Raw genomic sequence first — 24102 nt, 5'->3', positions numbered from 1 at the left:
TTAGTGGCGTCCGAGGTCAATCTGATCATGGGAGAAATCACTGAAGATGAATGGATCATGGACACTGCATGTTCTTTCCATATGACTTCGAGAAGGAATGTGTTCGTCGAGTTAAGAGAAGTTTCCTATGGTAAGGTTCCAAAGGCCAATAATACTTACTGTGAAGGATAGGGAATTGGTTCGGTTAGGTTCCAAAACTCAGATGGAACCACTTTTCTGCTCCATGAGGTCAGGTACATGCCTGACATTTCAAGGAATTTGATCTCGGTTGGCATACTCGAAGCCAAAGGTTGCGAGTTCAGAGGTGGTAATGGAGTTATGAAGGTCGTGAAGGGTAATACTGTTTTTATGAAAGGAGTGAGGCGTCAGTCTCTCTATATTTTTCAAGGTAGTGCTAAAGTTTCGGAGGCTTGTGCTGTTGAGTCAAGGAAGGTTGCAGATCAGGTCAAGGGAGATGACAAAGCCATGTTGTGGCACAGTAGACTCGGACATATCGGCCAGACGGGTCTTCAAGTTCTTGATAAGAAGGATTGTGTGTCTACGGAGATAGGTTTCTGTGAGGACTGTGTTATTGGAAAAACACACAAAGTCAGCTTCGGTTAAGCTCAACATGTTACGAAGGAAAAACTGGACTACATTCATTCAGACCTTTGGGGTTCTCCCAATGTTCCTATGAGTTTAGGGAAGTGTCAGTACTTCATATCCTTTACAGATGATTTTTCACAAAAGGTGTGGATATATTTTTTGCGTTTTAAGGATGAGGCTTTCAAGAGTTTTGTCAACTGGAAGAAAATGGTTGAGACTCAATCGGAGAGAAAGGTAAAGAGACTTCGAACAGATAACGGTCTGGAATTCTGTAATCATCAGTTTGACAGTTTCTGCAAGGATGAGGGTATAGTGAGGCATAGGACATGCACATATACTCCTCAACAAAATGGAGTTGTTGAGAGGCTCAATCGAACTATCATGAATAAAGTAAGAAGTATGTTGAGCGAGAGTGGTCTTGGTCAGAGGTTTTGGGCTGAAGCAGCCTCTACAGCGGTCTATCTGATAAATAGATCTCCGTCATCTGCTCTGGACTTCAAGGTTCATGAGGAAGTTTGGACTTTAGCGATGCCATCCTTAAGCGGCCTGAGGAGGTTCAGTTGCTTGGTTTATTATCATTCCAGTGAGGGAAAGCTTGAACCTCGAGCGAAGAAAGGAATTTTTACTGGTTATCCGGAAGGAGTTAAAGGGTTTAAGTTTTGGCTTCTAGAAGACAAGAAGTGTGTTGTCAGTAGGAATGTGGTGTTTCGAGAGGATGTCATGTACAAAAAGATCAAATGCGGACAACAGTCAGGTAATGAACAAATTATTTTTAGTACTGATGACGTTTCTAGTTTTGATTTTGTAGGTACGAACAAGGATACACATAGTACTTTTCAAGGTGGAGATCTGACAGAGACTTCCATACAAGACCAGCAGTCAGTCAGTTCTCGACAGATTCAGGAAACTGGGAGTCAAGGGAATACTTCTGAAGGTCTTCATGATTATCAACTGGCTCGAGACAGATCAAGGAGACAAATTAATCCTCCAGTCAGGTTTCGGGATTATGATGTAGGAACAGAGGAAGAGGATCTTACTGCATATGTCTGTTGTATAGCAGAAGATGGAGGAGGCTCAGAACCTTCCAGTTTTGAAGAAGCTATGAATAGTTCTGATAGCGATAAATGGTTGGGAGCTGCGAATGAGGAAATGGATTCACAAAGGAAGAATGGAACCTGGGATCTGGTTGACAAACCTGCAGGACAGAGTGTCATCAGCTGTAAATGGATTTTCAAAAGGAAAGCTGGGATTCATGGTGTTGAGGATCCACGTTTTAAGGCCAGGCTGGTGGCAAGAGGCTTTTCTCAGAAGGAGGGCATAGATTATCAGGAGATTTTTGCTCCAGTTGTGAAACATGTATCGATAAGATACATTCTATCTGCAGTAGTCCACTTCAATATGGAGCTACATCAGTTAGACGTTAAGACTGCTTTTCTTCACGGCTATCTAGATGAGTATATACTGATGGAGCAGCCTGAAGGTTTTATTGATCAAAAACATCCAGAAAAGGTATGTTTACTCAAGAAATCATTATATGGTTTGAAGCAGGCCCCAAGGCAGTGGAACAAGAGATTTGATGAGTTTATGGTTCAAAAGGGTTTCATTAGGAGCGAGTATGACTACTGCGTGTATTTCAAAAGGTTTTCAGGTGATGTCTTTGTGTATCTCTTGCTGTATGTGGATCACATATTGGTAGCTTCTACTGACTTGAGTCAGATCGTTGCTCTTAAGGCGGTATTGAGTTCAGAATTCGAGATGAAGGATCTTGAAGAAGCAAAGAAGATTCTGGGTATGGAAATAATCAGGGACATATCGAGTGGAAGCTTAAAGATATCTCAGGAAGGCTATTTGATGAAGGTTCCGAGCAATTTCCGTATGGATCAAGCTAAGTCTGTGGATACTCCCATGGGAGCTCATTTTAATCTAAAGTCGGCTACAGAAGACAACTTGAAGAAAGATGTCGGTTTCATGAAGAAGATGTCGTATCAGAGTGCAGTAGGAAGTGTTATATACGCAATGCTTGGTACCAGACCGGACTTGGCATATCTGGTAGGTTTGATTAGCAGATTTATGAGCAATCCAATCAAGGATCACTGGCTGGCAGTTAAATGGGCTCTTTGATATATACGTGGTTCGGTTAGGACTTGTTTGGACTTTAGAAGAAGAGGAGATTTTGTCGTTACTGGTTACTGTGATTCCGACTATGCTGCAGATGTTGATCATAGGAGATCGACTTCTGGGATGGTCTTCACTGTAGGAGGCAATGCTGTGAGTTGGAGGTCGTCACTTCAAAAGGTTGTGGCTCAGTCTTCAACGGAAGTAGAGTACGTTGCTTTGTTAGGAGTAGTAAAGGAAGTTGTTTGGTTGAAAGGTTTAGTTGAGGAACTTGGTTTTCCACAGAAGACGGTGGAGGTTCATTGTGATTCTCAGAGTGCCATAGCACTTGCTAAAAATGCTGTGTTCCATGAGCGTACTAAGCACATTTCAGTGAAGTATCATTTTATTAGGGATCTTATCAACAAAGGAGAGATCACGGTTGTGAAGATTCCCACTGAGTACAATCCTGCGGACATTTTGACCAAGGTATTGCCTATTGCCAAGTTTCAGGAAGCATTACCAATGCTTCGGGTTACTAGGAACTGAAGTCGTCCTGCTGGACGTTAAGCAGGTATCCGAGTTTTGGATAAAAGGGAGTTTCACCAAGTAAGTAATCTCAGACTAAGGTGGAGATTTGAAGGTTGTAGTCTGAGATTGTTAATTCGATTTTGGCTTAAGTGTGAGAGTGACTCTAATCCGTTTAGAGGGTTCTCATTAATCAGCTGGTTAAGCTGGATAACCGAGGATTCTTTGAGGTCCGCTTTAGGTTATTTGATCCGCTAAGAAGTTGCCACGCGTCCTCTTTCTCTCTTGGTTATTTCACACGCCTCACACGTGAGAAAGGTTGTTGGACTTATGCTTATCTAAGCTCTTCTTCTTCCTTTGTATTCATTCGTTGTATGTTGTAGAGAAAGAGAGAGAGAGTAGATCGGTATGATCTTGTAACCGTCGTGGTGAGCTCAAGTTCGAGCAAGTTAGTGGATTCCGGAAATAAAACTCCGGCGAGACGTAGGTTAACCACATCGGTTAACCGAACTCGTTAAATCGCGTGTGTTCTTTCTTGTTTTTACTTCTTTTCTTTTCTCAATTTCAAATCAGATCTACGAAGATCCTGATCGGTGAATTCGATTGCAACAGTAACAGTGGCAATTTGCAAGTTGGTGCAATTTTCAACTATTTTCACCGTGACAAAAATCAAGAAGAAACCGGAATCGACCTAGATCTTTGCGTTACAACCATTGACTTTTCTACAACAACATTTATAATAAAACATAGATGAATATCGATATATTTGATCTTCTCATAAAAAACTCTTGAATTCTTTCCCTACTTTCACCTTGATCAGGATCAAATTGTTTTATCCGTTCTTCAAAATTTTTAATTTATGAAATTTCTTTTGTAAACTCTTATCTGTCTGTTTGGGCAACCAATCTTGGAATTCTCTTTTAATTTAATTTAATGATTGGTTAAAAAAAAACTCTTGAATTCTTATTTAAATACATTTTTAATCCACAAGATCTTTAAAACATATAGATTCATTGTTACATGATATTAGTGTTTCATATGCAAATTGCAAAGCGGTAAACATAAATCAAATCATAAACTTCTTAAATCATGGAAAATCTTTAAATACATCAATTTCATCACACAAAAAGGATATGTGCACCATAACTCGATTAAACAAAAAAAACAATGAAAAATTAGAAGATTATCAGGATAGCCAATTTATGATTTGTGTTTTCATAATTAAAATTTCTCAGATATGCGGAGAAATGAAAAATCTAACTAAATTATCAAAATTATCATGTAAAGATCGTTTAATTAAAAAAACTTTATTGCACAAAAATTCTTAAAAATGAGGAGAATCCCAAAATCTAACAAATCCATACAAACAAAAGTGTAAGTGCACTAGAAATCAACAAAGAATAGAAGAAAGAGGTTATCAATTTGAAAACGAGAACTGAAATCTAGTAGCATATGAAATAATTATGGCGAGGATTATATGGTTGATTGAGCTTTAGGATTTTAAGGAGAGATGTAAATCAACTGAAAACAGTGTATCAAAATCATAAACAAACAGTAGAATTTTTTGCATATTTTATATGTATATATTATGAGTTTATGACTAAGAGCATCTCTAGTGGTCTTCTATTAAGTTTTACTCCAACCCACCTCTATTTTCACCTCTAAAATAGAGATTACTATTTTTTTCCTCTATTTATAGAGGAATTCTATTTTTTCTACAAAGGGTTCCTCTATATATAGAGGAGAAAATAGCGATCAGAATAGAGGTGGGTTGGAGTAAAACTCACCCCTATTATAGAGGATCTCTATTATAAAGGAAAAAAGCAGGAAAAATCACTGGAGATGGTCTTAGACTCAGTGAGTTTATAACATAGATACATATTTAAAGTAACTCAAAGATACTTAAAAATCACTGACATAAATAGTTGCTAGAACTTAGTGATCTAATAATATATTTTTTATTAGTTTTTATTTAACTATGTTATAGGTTGTAAGGTTAACTTAAGAAGTAAATAATTCATTATACCTAATTTCAAAAACATGGCCAAATTATACTCAAATTATTATTTATGTTGTTTTTATAATTTGTTATATAAGACTTTGTTCAATGCTAGTTGAACAAATTACATTGTAGACTAGAATTTGTAGTTTTGAGTTTGTTTTCTTCTTGATAATTGTAGTATTAAGTTATTTTCGTTAATATAATTTTGCAATGATGCATGACTTTATATTTTCTTGGTGTTATTTAAATTACAGTTTTAGATTCTTTTGGATATTACTGATTTGAGAGGTTGTTTTTTATTTTTTTAGTTTGTGATAAGTTTTCTATATTGGAATCAAAATATTTCACAAGCAATTAGGTTTTGATGTCATCTGGTAATGGATTTTGTGTTTTACTATAGTCGAAGACCTTGGTGTTGCGAGACACTATTTATTTTGATTAATACAAAAAGTTTTCTGATATGTTGATTATTATTATTATTACTACTATTATTATTATAATAATAATAATTATTATTATGATGACTATTTTTTTCTGGTCAATCATTAGACTAAAACAGGTCGATCTATTAGCCAAATTTCTACATTCATAAAAAGCAGAATTTGATCATGGTGTGATGGTGCATTTTGCATTAAATACTTACCATTAGCCACTGCACTAAGGTCACTTCACTTATTATGATGATTATTATTATTATCTTTTTCACGTTTAACTTTGAATCTCCAAAAAAAACATTTTTCCACTTATAAGTTATAAATTTTTGGGTAATTGCTTAAGGAAGACGTATGATGGAGACTCAGTGGAGACATCAACAGTATGACTGGTCTTGATCACTTTTCATTCCGGAATTTGGCTAGAGCCAACAAAATATCTTTTGATGTTTTTGGACACATCCGAAGGGCTAATAATAATGCCTCAACAAGTAAGATGATTTTGACTAGAGATGAAATTGATGCTTCATGAGAGTCTCAGCGCAGTAAAAACAATGTTTCTCAACATATCAAGATTCAAAACCAACGAAGAGGAAGCAGAGGCCAAATGTGGTTAAAGAAGATAAGATAGACCCCGAAGCACTAAGATATGTGAGGTCATCATCAACGTCAACATTTTTTACTGAGCATGTAAGAAGCACATCTACTACTGCTGATTGTGCATATATCTGGTTCACTGACAGTGCTTTAAAAGCTGAGTTAAGAACAGAGGATCATTAAGTGCTTCTAACCCGCCTTTCATGTCCGGAATGCCACCCTTCAAGTTAAATGCTACAATGGAAACACATTAGGAAATAAGGAAACATTATTCACGTAAGGATTTTTTTTCTCCAAAAATGTAAATATGTGCCTTCATCATGTCCTATAAGGCTCTAACCCTTTTTTTTGTTTTTTCACTCGTTTTCCCATTATAAATCACTTTTTAGGAAAAGAAAAGAGAAAAACATCACGTAAGATTCTTCACATGTTGGTAGCCTACTTTCACCGACTCACTTTCCCTTGTTTCCGAACGAAAAGCAACGGCGGCATTGTAAACTAATATTCCTTACTTCTCTTTCTTTAGAGAAAATTCTTCATTAAATTGAAAAGCCAACTAAGATTTTTCTTAAAGTTAATCATCACATGGAAGGAAGGAGAAAATGGAAAAGACAATTCATATATAGACCTTTCTTTGTACAAGTCATATGATACCCGCAACTATTGCCAAAACGAAAAGAACTTTCATCTATTCAATTCTTAATATTTATATAAAAGTTAGTTTCACACACCCATGCAACCAAATCATGGATCCATATAGTTTCAGTCTTTCAGAAATAAACAAGAATTTGAGGTCAATAGAATACGACTACGGGATCCTTATAATCTTATTTATGTATATACATTACGTACGTATGACACTCGATAGTCTTAACCTAATAAGTCGATATTGAATATAACACTGAATTTTCTTGTTCTTTATCAACTACATAATTGAATAACAGCAGATTTCACTTTTATTTTGAAATACATCTAACTCCATTAAAATACACTATCCAGTAACACTCCATAAATTTCACATAACGTATAATTTTGTAGTCGAAAATATATATCAATATTTACCATATCATATGATCACATTGATCATTACATTTGTTTCCAAAGCCATCTTTATTCTTCCTAAATGAGCTCTTAACTTTTGGATTGACGATATCTCAATTTGGTAAATGCTATTTTAGTTTATTCAAATTTATGCGTCGACAAAGTCCTCAAAATATGAAATTTAAATAAAACACAACTTTAAAAAAGTTACAATAGTCAAAGTTTTCATTCTGCTACAAACAAAGTCAGTATACCTAACATTTCCTCCTTTTATGTGTTTTTTCTTCCCTTCCCAATTGGTAAAAAAAAATAAAAATAAATAACCATTTCTGAAGAATGATAATTCACCGTTTCCTCATTGCAACCATGAAGCAACATTGTTACTCCTCTCCGACGACGGAGCATAACCTCCTCCTTCTTCTCCGCCGTCTCTACTCTCATCCGCCGCTACAAAACCATTGGAAACCACCGCGTTAGGATAGCTTAGAGTACTCACGTTGTTTGACGACGAGAACATGTACGGTCTCTCTTGCTGAGGAAGCTCGTGATGATGAGCCGTTTGGTTCTGCAAACTAGCGTATTGCCAAGGAGCTTGATAGCCAATGGACGGAGCTCCGGCACTAGGATCCGACGAGGTAAGACTAAAACCAGACGAAGACGAAGACCCGAAAGCCACGGCTGATGGACCACCAGTGAACTGTTGGACCATGGCTCTAAAGTTAGCTGTGTCGGTGTTGAGAAGTGTAGTGGGTGTACGACGCGAGGCTCTAGACCTCCGACGTGTTGGTTTTGCAACACGGCGGGTTTCGGGGTTCAGGGGAGATTCAGCTGATGTGGCGGTGGTGGTGGTGGTGGTTGTGACTGTGGAGGCTGTAGCGGTGGTGAAGAAGGTTTGGTTGTTGTAGAACTGAGACCAGTCGTTGTTGGAGTTGGCCATCTTCTTCTTATTATTATGGTATGGGAGAGAGATCAAAGACGAGAACCCTTTTGTTGAGTATTTATGGACTTTCTCATTGTTTTATTAAAAAAAAAATTGTATAAACTTAATAATTGGTTCGACTTGGTCAAAGGAAGACCATCTAACACATCACAGCCGTTGGTTTTTGGTTTGTTTTCTTCGTGCACGTGGATTTTAAAAAGGTTGTCGTCGCCTAACGTTTGATGTTGTCGATTTGTATTTCTCAATTCTGGAATTAAATTTTTTCTTTTTTTCTTGATGAACTTTTATCTTGCTTTGGTTAGTGACAAAATTTAACCCAAAAATGTTTGGAAAAGCAAGGACTAGAAGAATATTGTAACGAGAAGAAGATCTAGGAAAAAAATGTGTGATGTTTCTTTTTTTTTTTGTGAAAATATACCAGTTTGACACAAATTTGGCAATTAATTGCTAGATTAACACTCCAATTTATCCAATAACTAGAATGACACAATTTTTAGGTAAAATGACTAAAAACCCAGATTTTTTTTAGCTTTTTTTTAAAACGAAAATACAATATAGCATTTAATATTTTGATTTAAAAAAATGATTAATGAAAAATATAAAATGATTAAAAAATAAACTAAAACCCCAGAAAATATGTTATTTTTTTTTTTAAAACGAAAATACAATAGCATTTAATATATTGATTTAAAAATATGATTAATGAAAAATATAAAATGATTAAAAAATAGACTAAAACCCCAGAAAATATGTTATTTTTTTTTTTTTTTTAAAACGAAAATACAATAGCATTTAATATTAGCATTTAATATTTTGATTTAAAAATATGATTAATGAAAAATATAAAATGATTAAAAAATAGACTAAAAACCTAAAAAATTGTTATTTTTTTTTAAAACGAAAATACAATATAGCATTTAATATTTTGATTTAAAAAATATGATTATGAAAAAAACAAAATGATTAAAAAATATGATGTTTATTGTTTTAATATAATTTTTAAAAATAAAATATGACTAAAAAATCTGCTGTCACTATATCAACATAAAACAAATCTGTTATCATTGTATTCATATATAATAAATCTGTTATCAAGCAGCAGATTTTTTAGTAGGAAAAAACAACTGTCATAACATAAGAAAATCTGTCATAACGTATATTGTGCATGTGGGTCAATATAGCAATTTTAAAAAGACTTTCGAAAATCTGTTATCAAACAACAGATTTTTCCATCAATCCAAAAATCAGTCATAACTTACAAAAAATTTGTCACCACTATATGTCAAACTAGCAATTAATTTTACGTTTATAAATCTGTCGCAATGTGACAGATTTTTTAAGTGAAAAATAAAACTGTTACAACAATCATAAAAAAATCTGCCACAAAATTCCAAGAAAATTGACTAAAACAATGAAAATCTGTCATGACTTTATAAATAAGTATGTCGCGTTAAGAAAATCTGTTGTTCACAAAAAAACTGTCGTTACACACTTCAAATAAATCTGCCAAAGAAACAAAATCTGCCGTCAAACTCTGCAAATTAATCTGCCATCTAAAATAAGTCTGCCAAAGAAAAACTGCCATCGACAATAAATCTGCCACTTACAAATTAATCTGCCATTACTTGTATGGCAGACTTTTATAAAAAAAAAAAAAACGAAATTGCAGGAATTTTTAACCAAGGGTAATATTGACTTTTTTTTTTTCCTAACAAAGCAAAAAAAGGTATTTTCGGTATAAAACTAACCTAACTGACCCTTAAATTTTAGGAGTTAATCTAGCAATTAACTGCTCAATTTGGGTCAAACTAGTGATTTTCCCTTTTTTTTTTGGTTTAAAAAATGTTTGATGTTCGTTTGACAGTTATGTTTTTGCAATTAAACGCTGTAATTAGTTGCTACTTGCTACGATTTTTAATTAAAACTTGTGAGTACACAATAAATCAGTAACGCGATTTAAAAATTTAGTGACGAAAAGTTTACGTAGCCGATCAGTGATAGAACTCTGAGCTGATCAAATGATCCATTAAAAGATTTATGAAAGGTTTACGTGACACCATTACAAGTAAGATGTAGACTACCTTATTGATTATTGATTCAAATTTATAACTTATTTTGTTTTGCTCTATATATGACTTGGTTTATGATTTTATTTTCTGGTAGAGTACTTAGTTTATATTTTTAAATTTATATATATAGAATACATAATTTAAAATGTTACAACTAATACACAAATAAATATTAAATGTAATAATTCCGAATTTTTAAAAATCAGTCGCAACAAATAACAATCCGAACAACCTTACGATCAATTGCGTGACAAAAAAAGAAGAATAATCTTATCACTAATTGCAACGATCCCATAGTTTTAAAATTGCAATCTCAATTGTAATTGCAATAGCTTGCGATTTTCAAACAAACTTTTGAGTCTTTCTTCTTGCCTTCTAAAACTTTTGTCTAATCCACTTGAATATTTGGCTCGGTTCCATTTCAACTCTTTTGATTCTTAGTTTTAGAATTTAATTTGGTTTTGAATCATAGTTAACAATTTACAAGCCAATGTACCAACTAAATAGAAACAATCTGTTTCTACAAGCCTCAATAAAATTAATCAAAGTCTTTATCATAAAAATAGAATGTTATTATTTATTTATTATATAGTATACCATTTTTGTTTATTTGTAGAGTTAAATATATATTAACTAGGAGATATCTCATGCTGTATACAACACCACTCAACATGTTTTTCTAAAAATTATTGTTATATTTATTTATAAAAATTATTTTGTCTAAGATAGTATTTATTTTTATATTGAAATTATTTGGTAAATTTACATACATCTTTTAGAATAGTAGTTATTATAGAATATTATAGTATTTTAATTTGTTTGATGTATATTACAGTTTTATATTGTTGGTTTGTTGTATTTACATCATTATTTTGTGAAATATTATAAAGTATTAATTATAATATAATAATTGTGAGCAAATAAATTTTTTTAATTTATCATCAACATAAATTTAGTTTTACCAACCCGTCAATGTGGAACATTAAAACACACATTTCTTTCTTCATAGATTGAGTAATATATGTTTGTTGTAAAAAATTCAAATCACAACATATACAGAAAAAAATTCTACTTAATTATTAAACATAAGTATTATATGATAATTGAAAACAATTTGTAAATAAAATAAAAAAAAGATGATAGGAAAATCATAATTGAAAATCTAAACAAAATCTTTTAAATAGAGTTATTAAAAAATATTTATATAATATACTTATATATAAAATCTTAGTTTTTAAAATTCTGATTGTTTTATAATTTTTTTTTTGTCAACCAAACATTAATTAGAAAAGTACTCCAGAATTGGTAACCCAACTCAGAGGGAAAGAGTTTACAAATGAAATAGATGAACTTAAACATCTAAACGACCGAGCAAGACAATCTGCTCTCAAATTTGAAGAACGAGGTTTCTTGGACAGGGAGAGGAGGGGAAAGGCGGCCCAAAGCAGGTGGAAATCGTCAAGGATATTAGAGAAAGCCATATAATTAATTAGATAAAGAAAATAAATATTTTGAAACTAAAAGTTATTTAAAAGATTTTATTTGTCTAATATTAAATTACATTTTAACTTTTATTGAAAAATTAAATATTTGCCTTAACACCAATGGCATGATAATGTAATTTTTTATAATGTTAGTTTCATATTTGTACTTCTCAATTAATATAGTAGGATTTACCATTTTTCTAAATATATTTTATATATTTCATAACATAAAAACATTTCTAATTAACATTTGTCAACATCTTATTGAAACAAATGACACATGTCACATAACAGGGGAGGATCCAAAGAGGGACTAGGTGGGGCACGTGCCCCATGCTAATTATATTAAAAAAAAGATTACCTATTGTTTGTTATAGCTTATTAGCTCAAATGACTATTAGTGTCGGAGTAGATGTTAGGGATGATGTGTTTCATATTTCCAATATTATTTGTTCTTCATTTATTATGCCACGTTTTGTCTTTTCATTTTGTATGCACAATTTTTTTCTCTTGTTTCTTACATTTTTAATTGGTTGTTATTTACATTTTTTCTTTCTTTTTTACTTATATTCCAAAATGCACAAGTTAATTTGTTATTTGCTTTTGTACTTTCTAAAATATTAATAAATACATCTAGTAAATTCAGTAGATCAATTTTTGATTCAGTTTAGATTTCAAAAATGTAAAAATCAATGACAATGATATTCCTTATAAAAAAGTTGAATTTTTAAAGTTTTTCAGAAACTTAAATTTTAAAAATATGAGATGCAAAAAAAAGATATAACTATTATATCAAAAAAAAAGTTATATATGCCCCATGTTAATTTTAGTTCTGGATCCGCCACTGGTCACGTTCATGTTAATGGGTTTTTAAGAATTCCCTCTATGAATTTTTTATTTTCAATTTTTATTTCTAAAATTTTATTTTATTTTGCAAAATCTATAAACCAAAAACAAAAATCTACAATCTATAATCTAAAACCGTCTTACAATCATCCAAACATTCATGGCCTAAACAATTAGAAAAATCGTTAATTTCCATTAGAATCTTCTACTACATTACAATCACTTTTTGACCCACAACAAACACACTTTTAAATTATAAACTTGCAAATCGTCCAAACAAAGTAATCAAACCTATGTGGCATTAATATTAACAGAAATTACAGATTAAGAGTTTCTTACTATTTTTATGAAAGCTATACAAAATGATCGATTAAACATGGCAAGTCAAATCCTCTATTAATCTTCTTTGTAGTCGCACTCGCCCCATGAAGACTCGGTTATGAGAATCTTTTGACGTTCCATTGACCAAATAATGAAATGGAAACAAATTTTGTTCATTGTTCATTATAGAAAATGTATGAATTTATGATTTGTATTAGAGGATAGTACATACGACTTTATACAGAGTCTAGAAGCTATTCAAGGAAACATAATATGTGCACAATAAAGAGATTGATACGCAAGTAAAAGATAAGTAATCGTATCACGTCTTCCCTTATTCATATAGACTCAATACGCCCCTCAAGATGGAGGGACTAAAGTGACTCCAATCTTATTGCGCAAATACTGGTATGTTGAACGCGGAAGAGGTTTGGTAAACGCATCAGCAAGCTGATCATTTGTGGAAACATGAGCAACCCGTAGTTTGCCATTGGTGATGAGTTCACGGATAAAGTGATAGTCAATGGCGATGTGTTTCATTCGTGAGTGAAATACTGGGTTAGCACAGAGGTAGGTGGCACCAATGTTATCACAGTAGATTGTTGGTGAAGTAGTCCGTGAGAGGCCAAGTTCAGAGAGGAGAGAACATATCCACATGAGTTCGGAAGCAGCATTAGCGACAACTCTATACTCAGCTTCAGTTGATGAACGCGCAGCAACCTTCTGTTTCTTAGCAGACCACTATATAGGCTGACCACCGAGATAAATGATATAGGCATTGGTAGAAACACAATCGGAAACATCACCTGCCCAGTCAGCATCAGAGAAACAGTGGAGTGTTAGGGGGTTGCCCTTCTTGAAGTACATACCATAGGAACTGGTTCCGGCGAGATAGCATAGCACACGCTTTGCTACTTGCCAATGATCTGACATGGGTTAGTGCATAAACTGTGATAAGCAATTAACGGCGTACGCAATGTCCGGTCTGGTGAACGAGAGGTATTGAAGACTTCCAACCAAGGTGCGATACTCAGTGGGATTGGAATGAGATTTGCCAACCAGTGTGAGTTCGGAGTTGTTACCATTGGTGTAGCTACTGGTTTCACATCCTGCATGTTCATTTTGACCAACAAATCTTACACATGTTTTCGTTGATTGAGATGTAAACCATACTTTGTGCGGATTGCTTCAATGCCTAAGAAATATGACACATCACCATGTCCTTGACGGAGAAGCGATCGCCAAGCTTGGTGAGAATTTGTTCAACCATTACCGCATTGTTGCCAGTGACTATGATGTCATCAACATAGACCAGGACGTAGAGCAAGAGTGTATGACGTTGAAAAACAAACAAAGACGTGTCAGAGAGAGAGTTACGAAAACCAGCACTTACAAGGTATTGTTTGAGTTCAAGATACCACACATGTGGTGCTTGTTTAAGCCCATACAACGCCTTGTTCAACTTGCAGACATAAGTTGGACGATCAGGATCAACGAACCCTTCTGGTTGAGAGAGATAGACATCTTCGGTGAGTGTTCCCTGCAAAAAAGCATTGTTGACATCGATCTGTCAAATTGGCCATGACCGAGAGACAGCAACATCAAGAACAACGCGAATGGTTGTTGCTTTTATAACCGAACTGAAATTCTCTTGATAATCAATCCCTTGCTGTTGATTGTACCCCTTAGAAACCAGTCGAGATTTGAATTTGTCCACACTACCGTCGGGAAGAAATTTGGTTCGAAAAATCCACTTGGTGTCAATGACATTGTAAGATGGGTCCGGAGGAATCAGATTCCAGTTGCGATAACGGAGTTGAGAGTTAAATTCATCTGACATGGAATGACGCCATCGAGGATCACGAAGAGCTTGTGCCACAGTTTGGGGTTCGGTTGTGGAGGCAGCAGTGAGAATAGACGAGAGACCAAATTTCCGATTTGGTTTGACAATGTGATTCTTTGATCGTGTTTGCATTGAATGCTGATTTTGAGGCAGAAGAACATGCGGCTGTTGAGGATTTTGAGTAGAGGCGGAGGGAAGCTGTCGTGTCGGGGATGGAGAATCTTGACTTGTGGACGATTGCGAAGGTGAAGATGGAGCATTGTGGACTTCAGAAGAAGTGGATGGGCCTGCAGAATGGGCCAAGTTTGGTGGTGATGAGTTCTGTTGGGCCGAGTGTGAGGGAGATGGCAACGTCGGGGAGAGCGATTGTGGAGGCGATGTGTCCGGAGTGGTGTTGGTAACATACGTCGGGGTAGACGGTGAAGCAGGATGGTGCGACAATTGGTGAGTTGATTCCGGTGGACTTGACGGTGGTGAAGGAGCGGAGCTCGTGGAAGCACCATGGGACTCCAAAGACCGCGACGGAGCTGCTGTGAGTGGTGGAGAAGAAAAGGGCACAATGGTGAGAGGAGGAAGCCATGAAGAGGAAGGTTGTGTAGTTTTAGGAGAAGCTGGAGACAAAGAGTTTGAGAGAAGTTTATAGGGAAATTGGGTTTCATCAAAGACAACATGGCATGAAACATATAAACGATTTGATTTTGGTTCAAGACAAAGATATGCACTTTGAGTGAGAGAGTAGCCTAAGAAGACACAGGGTGCAGATTTGGGTTGAAGTTTGTGAGTAGTATAGGGTTTTAGCCATGGATAGCATAGAGAGCCGAATATTTTTAGTTTGGTATAGTTTGGTGTTTGGGCTAATAATTTAGAGTAGGGAGATCGGAAGGAGAGTATGGGAGTGGGCATTCTGTTAATAAGAAAAACAGCAGTAGAGAAAGCATAAGACCAGAATGAGTGAGGAGAGCAAGACCTGTTTCAACAATATGACGATGATGTCTTTCGGCAAGGCCATTTTTTCCTGGGGTGTGAGGAGGAGTGGTAAGGTGACTGATGCCATGTGTGGAGAGAAAAGAGCGGAGAGCGATGAATTTGCCACCATTATCGGAGAAGAGAGTTCCAATTTTAGTAGAAAATCGATTTTCAACAAGAGAGGTGAATTTGATGAAGGTGTCTTTGACTTGTGATTTTTGGGAGAGGGGATAAAGCCAAGTATATCTAGTAAAGTGATCCACAATAACTAGATAATACTTGAACTTATCAACAGAAAGAAGAGGGGAAGTCCACACATCGGTGAATAAATATTCAAGAGGGCGAGAGGAGTGTATAGAAGACTTATAAAAAGATAACTTATGACTCTTATTGATGAAGCAATCACCACATGAAAGTGGTTTTATTGGATAATTTGAAACAGGTAAATTAAAACTAGAAAGCATTTTCTGTAAAATAGAGAATGAAGGATGGCCAAGTCGAGAGTGCCAAGTAGAAGCATCAGCTTTGAGATTGGTGGTGGTGGTGGATTAGGCGGAAGGAGGAGAAAAGGAGGATGGCCACTCATAGAGCTCATTGCGGACACGACCTTGGAGTAACGGGATCCCCGTGCTCAGAGCCTTCACCTGAAAAGCCGCCGGAAAAAATTCAACGGAAACACGGTGAGCGTTGCACAAGCGATAAACAGAAATGAGATTCTTTTTAATGTCTGGCACATAAAGAACATTGGTGAGTGGGAGAGGTTGAGTTTGAGATGGGAGATAAACCGAACCAGTGTGAGTGATGGGAAGACCCTTGCCATCACCAACAACCACTTGTTCTCCACCAATATAAGGCTGATACAGGCTGAGATTGGCAAGATCGGAGGAGATGTGATGAGTTGCAGCAGAGTCAAGCAGCCAAGCATTAGTAGTGGTTAAGTTAGCATGTGGTTGCTGTTGCTGGAACATGGCGAGTTGAGATCAGTGTTTGGCATTGTGGCCTTGAGTACCACAGATCTGACAACGACCAAGATACGGACGGGGTGCTCGGAAGTCATTAGGATGACGAGACGAGGGAGTCCAGTTGGTGTTGCGTTGAGTGAACCGATACTGCGAGCGAGTATTGGTGTTGGTACGTTGAGGGAGAGCAACGTTGGCCGTGATTGGTGTGGACATGAGAGGTTGGGTTGTCAGCAACTTGGACTCATGGTTAATGAGTTTCTCATGCAGTTCAGTGAGGGTGGGGGGGGGTGTATCACGACCTTTGACTTGGTCAATGATGGTCTTGTACTCCTCCGGGAAGACCTTCAAGGATGAGCTCCACTTGGTCTTCGTGATCAAGAGGCTTGCCCAAAAGTGCCAGTTCATCAAAACGGGTGGTAAGGTCTTGAAGATACACATCGATTGTTTTGGTATCTTTCTTCCAGTTCTTGAGTTGGATCTTCATTTGATGGATATGACCACGACTCGGTTTGGCATAGGTGGACGCAAGTGTGGTCCAGATCTCAGCGGTAGTGTGAGCACGAGAGAGGATCGGCTGGATGGAGACGAAGATAGCACCGAGAAGTGCACTGTAGAGAAGCATGTCTTGACGGAGACAGTTGGTGTACGCAGGATTGGGGATACCGGTGCCATTGACTGTGACAATTTCGGCAAGAAACGCCTTGGAGCCATCAAGGTAAGAGGCAAGACCATACCCATCAATAAGAGCATGGACTTGACGGCTCCACATGATGTAGTTGGTAGGAGTGAGCCGTGTAACATTTGTCATATTGACATTGAGAAGAGCTTCAGAGTTTGGTGTGACAGTTTCAGAGGTGGCATTCACGGTGGTGTTGACAGGGGAGTTGTCGGATTGAGACATGATGGAGATGAGCAAAAAAGAAAAGAAAAAGAGAGCGGCGGAATAGAAGAGAAAAAAAAAATTAGGTCTCGGTATAGGATTGCTCTGATACCATATAAAAAATGTATGAATTTATGATTTGTATTAGAGGATAGTACATACGACTTTATATAGAGTCTAGAAGCTATACAAGGAAACATAATATGTGCACAGTAAAGAGATCGATACGCAAGTAAAAGATAAGTAATCGTATCACGTCTTCCCTTATTCATATAGACTCAATATTCATCAACAACTTCTTTATCCTTACTCATAATATTGTTCTTTTTGTTTGCGCTGTAGCTCCCGAAGAGACTCTCCATTTCTTCTAAAGCCACACCACGTGTCTCCGGAAGGAAAGTGAAGAAGAAGACCCATGCGGCAGCCGCAACTCCAGCGAAGAGAAGGAACGCACCATCGATGGTGAGACCCTTAGGAAGAGACAGTTATGTCATTCCGATAATACCACTCATAAGTCTATTCAACATGACTCCAAAACTTGCACCTTGAGCTCTTAGCCTCACGGGGAATATCTCTGAGCAGTAAACCCACGTCACGGGGCCTGCACCTATTGAGAATGATGCCACAAAAGACATTACTGTTGTAATGCTAAGCCTTATAGCCCACTTGATAGTTTTCTGGGGTTCCTATCGATTACTGTGAGACTAGTTCCAAGTGTAGTCAAGGAAATAAAAATTCCCCCATACTTGTAAGCAACAAGGCACGACGTCCAAACCGATCAACCACACAAGTCCCTACCACGATGAAGAGGGTCTTGACAACTCCGACAGCCACCGTAGCTAAAAGCTGGTCATTCTTGGATCTTAGTCCAGCCTTTGAGAAGATGGTCGGAGAGTAAAGCACAACTGCACCTATTCCAGAGGCTTGCTGGGCGAAGTGGATGCCAAGGCATGCTATTAGGATGTGTCGAACGGACGGGGTTGGTCGAACAAGAAGGTCCTTCCACACCCCTTTCCCAGCAGTCTTCTTGTTTGGCAAGACTATAACATCGTCTGTCATATCATCAGGGATTCCAGCCGCACGTTTGATGTCATTGAGCCTAGAGATGGCTTCTTCTTTAGTGTTTGAGGTTTTGTCAAGAACTTTAAAAGCATCTCCAATGCGACCTTGGAGGACTAGCCACCGTGGAGACTCCGACATTGCCAACACTCCAATGGCTAGTAATATCGCGGGAACCGCTCCAATCCCTAACATGAACCTCCAGCCGAGATGCTCGGGTAGCTTGGAGAAGAAGTAGTTGGACACATGACATATCCTAAAAGTATACCAATGTTGATAAATATCTACATAGAAAAAGAAACATATTATCATCAACCTCCATGTAAAATTCTTTATATATATATATATATATATATAGATAGATATAGATAGATATAGTTCAAATAATAATAAAGCTAGAATCTATTGTACCTCAGGGAAAGAGCTAAGGAAACCACGTGAAGAAGCAGGAGCGACTTCAGCGGTGTAAACAGGTGCAATCATCATAGCATAACCGACACCGATACCAGCTACAAAACGACCCACCATAATGAAAGGATAGTTTGTGGCAAAACCCATGAGAAGAGCACCACAAAAGAAGAAGGCTCCTGCCAACACTATGGTATATCGTCTTCCAATCCAATCGGAAGTTCTACCGGCTGCGCCTGAACCGATTAGAGAGTAGATATTTAGAATCCCCATAAGAATCTCAAGTTGTATGTCCGACAGTTTCAAATCGTCTTTTATGAAAATTGCAGCTCCACTCATCACTCCTATATCTGCAACATCCATAAAATGTAAGGATAATTATCTAAACCATAAAATCAAACCAACCTTGATATGGGTCGTTAGTGAATGATAAGAATTCATAACGAATACAAACCGTAACCAAGGATGATAGACGTCATTGATGCTAAGATTGCACAAGCAAAAGCAAATCGGCTTCTATTCCCTCTTGGCGGCTCGGCCTCCGCAACAACAACACCGCGTTCTTCTCCTGAGGAGCTCATTGTGCCCACCGTAATTGTAAAACTTACAGTGAAAAAGTAAATGGTAAGGAGAAGAGAGTGTTATTAGTAGAAAAGAAAACTAAGTTTCTTGTGAGTTACAAAATCAATTGGAAGATGAGAATTTAAATAGATGTGCGATGTTCACAATTGAAGCCAACTAAGATCACATGTTTTAGAAAATAACAAACGAGCAACCAGTTAACTAATCAGTTATAGAAAATATTTACTTGAAATTCCAATGATAGAAATCGGATATCAAGTTACATATGGTTTTACTTTAATCTATAAGATTTGTCCTAAAATTTGTAATTTATAATAAGAACAGATCATTTAAGATTTTAAGATTTGTCGTCTCACTTTTATTTGGTTATTACCATACCTAAATTTAGAAACATAAGTAAATAGAGATCCATATGTATTCACCTTAAACAAGATGTTGTCTCTTTCTCTCCAGGCACTACCGCATAATTTAACTATAATCAGTTTTTTAGAGTTATGAAAAGTTTTCCTCTCTGTCTCTTTGTCCCTCTTTCTTTAGCTGTTTTTCATCATCCTCTAAGAAAAACAAAATACGCATAATATTTATAAGATAAAAAATATTAAGTGTAAAAAAGGAAACATAAAATGCAAAAAAAACCTAAATGTTTTTGGAAAAACTCATAACCTTTTTAAGTAAAAAAAGATTACTAGTCATACCAAATGATACTAGTATGCAAAATCGCACATCTCAACTAAAATAATTTATACTTTATATTCTCTCTAATTTTTCTTTATTCTGTTTTTTTATATCGTAATTGGCCATTTAACTGTGTAATTGATTTACAAGAAATGGAGGTTTTAAATACAACGAATAGAGTCATTTAGTAATATTGCCTAAATATATATCCAAATTAAGATGAGGTTTAAAAAAGTTTATATCAATTTGATATAATATATGTATTGTTAAAAACCAAACTTTTATATAATAACACTCTGATATTACAAAAAATTTGGTTCGGTTCTCCAATTTCAGTTTCGGGTCGATACGTTTGGCTCAGTTAATTTACCAAACCTACTTTTGCGGTTTTGACCATCTGACCAATGTGCTAAATCTTTGTTGAGTTAGATAATAGAAAGACACGTGTCAGTTTAAACAGCACTAAACAATCTTTTGTTGCAAGTGCAAGCAATCTTGTGTCGTTTATGCTGGAAGTGGCCATTTTCAGCGAATAGATAAAGTAAAGAAGTAGAAAACATGTTCAAAGTTGTTCAATCTTTAGAATTAGAGCTTCTCGTTTCATTTGAAGATGGTAGCTGCCATGGCTTTCCCTGCCGCTGCTACTCATTCATGTTACTTCCATGGCGGCGGTGTTCATCTGGGTAGGAGTGATTACTCTCAGACTCTTTCCTCTTCTGTTAATTCCCGGAGAGCTTCAGTTTCCATCAGGTTGGGGTTTCTCTGCTTTCTCCACCTTCTAAAATCTCTTTTTTTTTGCTTGCAACTTTAAGATTAGGTCTAGGTTTGATGAAATTTGGGGGCTTTTTGCAGTATAAAGTATTGATTTTTAATTTAGAACCAAAGAAGAAGACCAAGTTAGAGCTTTTGGAATAGAATTGTAAACGGAGTTTGATTTTGTGGGGAAGCTTTTTTTTTTTTTTGGTTAGGTGCCAATCTAGTGATACCAAAGAACCAAAGACGAATGGTAACATTTTGGACAATGCGAGCAACCTTCTTACTAATTTCTTAAGTGGTGGAAGTTTGGGTTCGATGCCTACTGCTGAAGGAGCTGTCTCTGATTTGTTTGGAAAGCCTCTCTTTTTATCGCTTTACGACTGGTTCTTGGAGGTACATATTATAATGTGGATTCATCATCTCAATGTTTTAGTTTTTGGTAGCTAGTTTGTTTGATTCTGTGGTTTTTTTTTCTTGCCTTAAAAGCATGGAGGAGTGTACAAGCTTGCGTTTGGTCCAAAAGCTTTTGTTGTCATCTCAGATCCTATTGTTGCAAGGCATGTCCTACGGGAAAACGCTTTTTCTTATGACAAGGTAACGGGAATATTCGATTGATGAAGAGACATTTCTTTTGTTTACTTCTGTACCATCAGTTAATGTCCTGTGTTTATATAGGGAGTTCTTGCTGAGATCTTAGAACCGATTATGGGAAAAGGGTTGATACCGGCTGATCTAGATACCTGGAAGCTAAGGAGAAGAGGTATAAAGCACGTTGTGATCTCTAAGTTTCTGATATTGCAGTATCATAAGCCCATGGCACTAATGATTGTTTCCTTCCAATATGTGTTGTAGCTATAACTCCTGCGTTCCATACAATGTATCTGGAGGCCATGGTCAAAGTATTTAGTGACTGTTCGGAGAAAATGATATTGAAATCTGAGAAACTCTTAAGGGACAAAGAAGTTTCAAGTGGAGAGGACGTGATCGAGTTGGATCTGGAAGCAGAATTCTCGAGTTTGGCTCTTGATATTATAGGGCTTAGCGTGTTCAACTACGACTTTGGCTCTGTCACAAAAGAGTCCCCTGTGATTAAGGTTTTTGAATTTTAAGTCATTCTACGAATTGGCTCTTCACTAGTCTTTCGAAGGTAAGCAGACCATTGATGTTTTCTGTTAACATCACAGGCAGTTTATGGAACTCTTTACGAGGCAGAGCATCGATCTACTTTTTACTTCCCGTATTGGAATTTTCCTCCTGCCAGATGGATAGTTCCGAGGCAACGGAAGTTCCAAAGCGATCTGAAGATTATAAATGATTGTCTTGATGGACTCATTCAAAATGCCAAAGAGACAAGAGAGGTATTTCACTTCTTTTCTTCTTGATTCTGCTGTTCTGTTCTCATTTTGTTATTTGTTCTATCAGGAAACAGATGTAGAGAAGCTCCAGCAAAGGGACTACTCTAATCTCAAGGTTTATCTAAGAATCCTTACCTTTTTTTAATCCCATTATGAAACTCCTCTGATTGTGTACTCTTATATCCATAGGATGCAAGTCTCTTGCGGTTCTTAGTCGATATGCGCGGTGTTGATATTGATGACCGGCAGGTAAGATTTATCACTTTCTGATTAACAAACTTACTTTACTCTTTTGTGTTTGGTTTATCTGTTTTTGACACAATTGTTTCTACAGCTGAGGGATGACTTGATGACTATGCTAATTGCTGGTCACGAGACAACAGCAGCAGTTCTTACTTGGGCTGTATACCTTCTCTCACAAGTATGCACTTTTTCATTTTCTCCGTGACTGCTTTAAACCTCATTGTACAGTCTTAGCATTCTCTATTAAATTTGCAGAATCCGGAAAAAATAAGGAAAGCTCAAGCTGAGATTGATGCCGTGCTTGGTGAAGGTGCACCCACTTATGAATCAATGAAAAAGCTTGAGTACGTTAACTTGAAAGACATCTTCTTTAATATTTTCTTTTGGTCTCTACTTAAATCGTTGACTTTTCCATGCTTCTGCAGGTACATACGACTGATCGTTGTTGAAGTCCTTCGTCTCTATCCTCAGCCACCTTTGCTCATCAGACGCACTCTCAAACCAGAAACCTTGCCCGGTATATTTCAAATTCTAAACCTGCACAACTACTTGAGAGTGACTTAGTCCATAGCTCATATATCTGTAATTTACCCATGTCTTTCCCTACTGCTTGCATTCACAGGAGGATACAAAGGTGAAAAAAGTGGTTATCAAGTTCCAAAAGGAACTGATATCTTCATATCTGTGAGTCGCAGTTTCTAATTATTTTAGTGGTTCCTCAATAGAACCCGGAGTTTTCTTAAAATCCCATGTTGTGTATTTGCTTACAGGTGTACAATCTCCATAGATCTCCTTACTTCTGGGATAATCCCCACGAGTTTGAGCCCGAGAGGTTCTTAAGAACAAAGGAGAGCAATGGAATTGAAGGATGGGCTGGCTTTGATCCATCTCGAAGTCCTGGGGCACTATATCCGAACGAGGTGAAAATCCAAAACTTACAAATCTTTCTCTTAGTGAGGGATCAGTCTACAACTGAAAAATCTTCTGTATTTACCTCTCTTGTGCCTTGTTACAAGACTAAACCTTTTGAGTTGTATTTATGATGAGAACAGATCATAGCAGACTTTGCATTCTTACCATTTGGTGGAGGACCAAGGAAATGCATTGGTGACCAGTTTGCCCTGATGGAATCTACCGTTGCACTAGCTATGTTGTTACAGAAGTTCGATGTTGAGCTGCGTGGATCGCCGGAATCCGTTGAACTCGTGAGCGGCGCAACGATTCATGCCAAAAATGGGATGTGGTGTAAACTAAAGAAAAGGTCGAAATGAAATTTAGGAGAGGCAAAAAATACCTCAATATTAACTTGAAACTGAAAGAGTGTAAATGGGAGACAAGAATTGCTTATGATTCAGCAAACGTACATTTTGAAAATTACTTGACGTAGTGTTGAAAGCTTTCCTTTGATCATAATGATCATTCCATAGAAAGTTAC

General features: G+C 36.4%; 2 protein-coding genes and 1 pseudogene across 2 annotated transcripts; 1 reads left to right on the top strand and 2 right to left on the bottom strand.

Annotated features, from left to right (window-relative positions):
- Positions 1-7395: 7395 nt before the first annotated feature.
- Positions 7396-8267, bottom strand: LOC104723645 (VQ motif-containing protein 22). The gene has a single exon (XM_010442038.3). The coding sequence runs from the start codon at positions 8213-8215 to the stop codon at positions 7634-7636; it is 582 nt and encodes a 193-aa protein (XP_010440340.2). The 5' UTR covers positions 8216-8267; the 3' UTR covers positions 7396-7633.
- A 9600-nt stretch (positions 8268-17867) lies between these two features.
- On the bottom strand, positions 17868-19637 carry LOC104728067 (putative polyol transporter 2; annotated as a pseudogene).
- A 1119-nt stretch (positions 19638-20756) lies between these two features.
- LOC104723646 (cytochrome P450 97B3, chloroplastic) lies at positions 20757-24097 on the top strand. The gene is made up of 14 exons (XM_010442039.2): positions 20757-21063; positions 21282-21462; positions 21556-21663; positions 21745-21829; positions 21922-22163; positions 22254-22427; positions 22492-22539; positions 22614-22673; positions 22759-22845; positions 22923-23011; positions 23093-23184; positions 23290-23351; positions 23438-23587; positions 23720-24097. Exons 1-14 carry the CDS (start codon positions 20924-20926, stop codon positions 23936-23938), a joined length of 1737 nt encoding a protein of 578 aa, XP_010440341.1. The 5' UTR covers positions 20757-20923; the 3' UTR covers positions 23939-24097.
- Positions 24098-24102: the final 5 nt, after the last annotated feature.

This window comes from Camelina sativa, chromosome 11 (genome assembly GCF_030686135.1).
Source record: "Camelina sativa cultivar CO46 ecotype springtype chromosome 11, ASM3068613v1".
NCBI lineage: Eukaryota > Viridiplantae > Streptophyta > Magnoliopsida > Brassicales > Brassicaceae > Camelina > Camelina sativa.
This window is presented reverse-complemented; position numbering and strand designations above follow the sequence as displayed.

Bases quoted from the DNA above. Each gene is read 5' to 3' on its own strand.
- LOC104723645 (XM_010442038.3), bottom strand. From the start codon at position 8,215: ATGGCCAACTCCAACAACGACTGGTCTCAGTTCTACAACAACCAAACC.
- LOC104723646 (XM_010442039.2), top strand. From the start codon at position 20,924: ATGGTAGCTGCCATGGCTTTCCCTGCCGCTGCTACTCATTCATGTTAC. The intron at 22,540-22,613 runs GTTTATCTAAGA...TTATATCCATAG, and splicing joins GGGACTACTCTAATCTCAAG to GATGCAAGTCTCTTGCGGTT. The intron at 23,012-23,092 runs GTACGTTAACTT...ATGCTTCTGCAG, and splicing joins GAATCAATGAAAAAGCTTGA to GTACATACGACTGATCGTTG.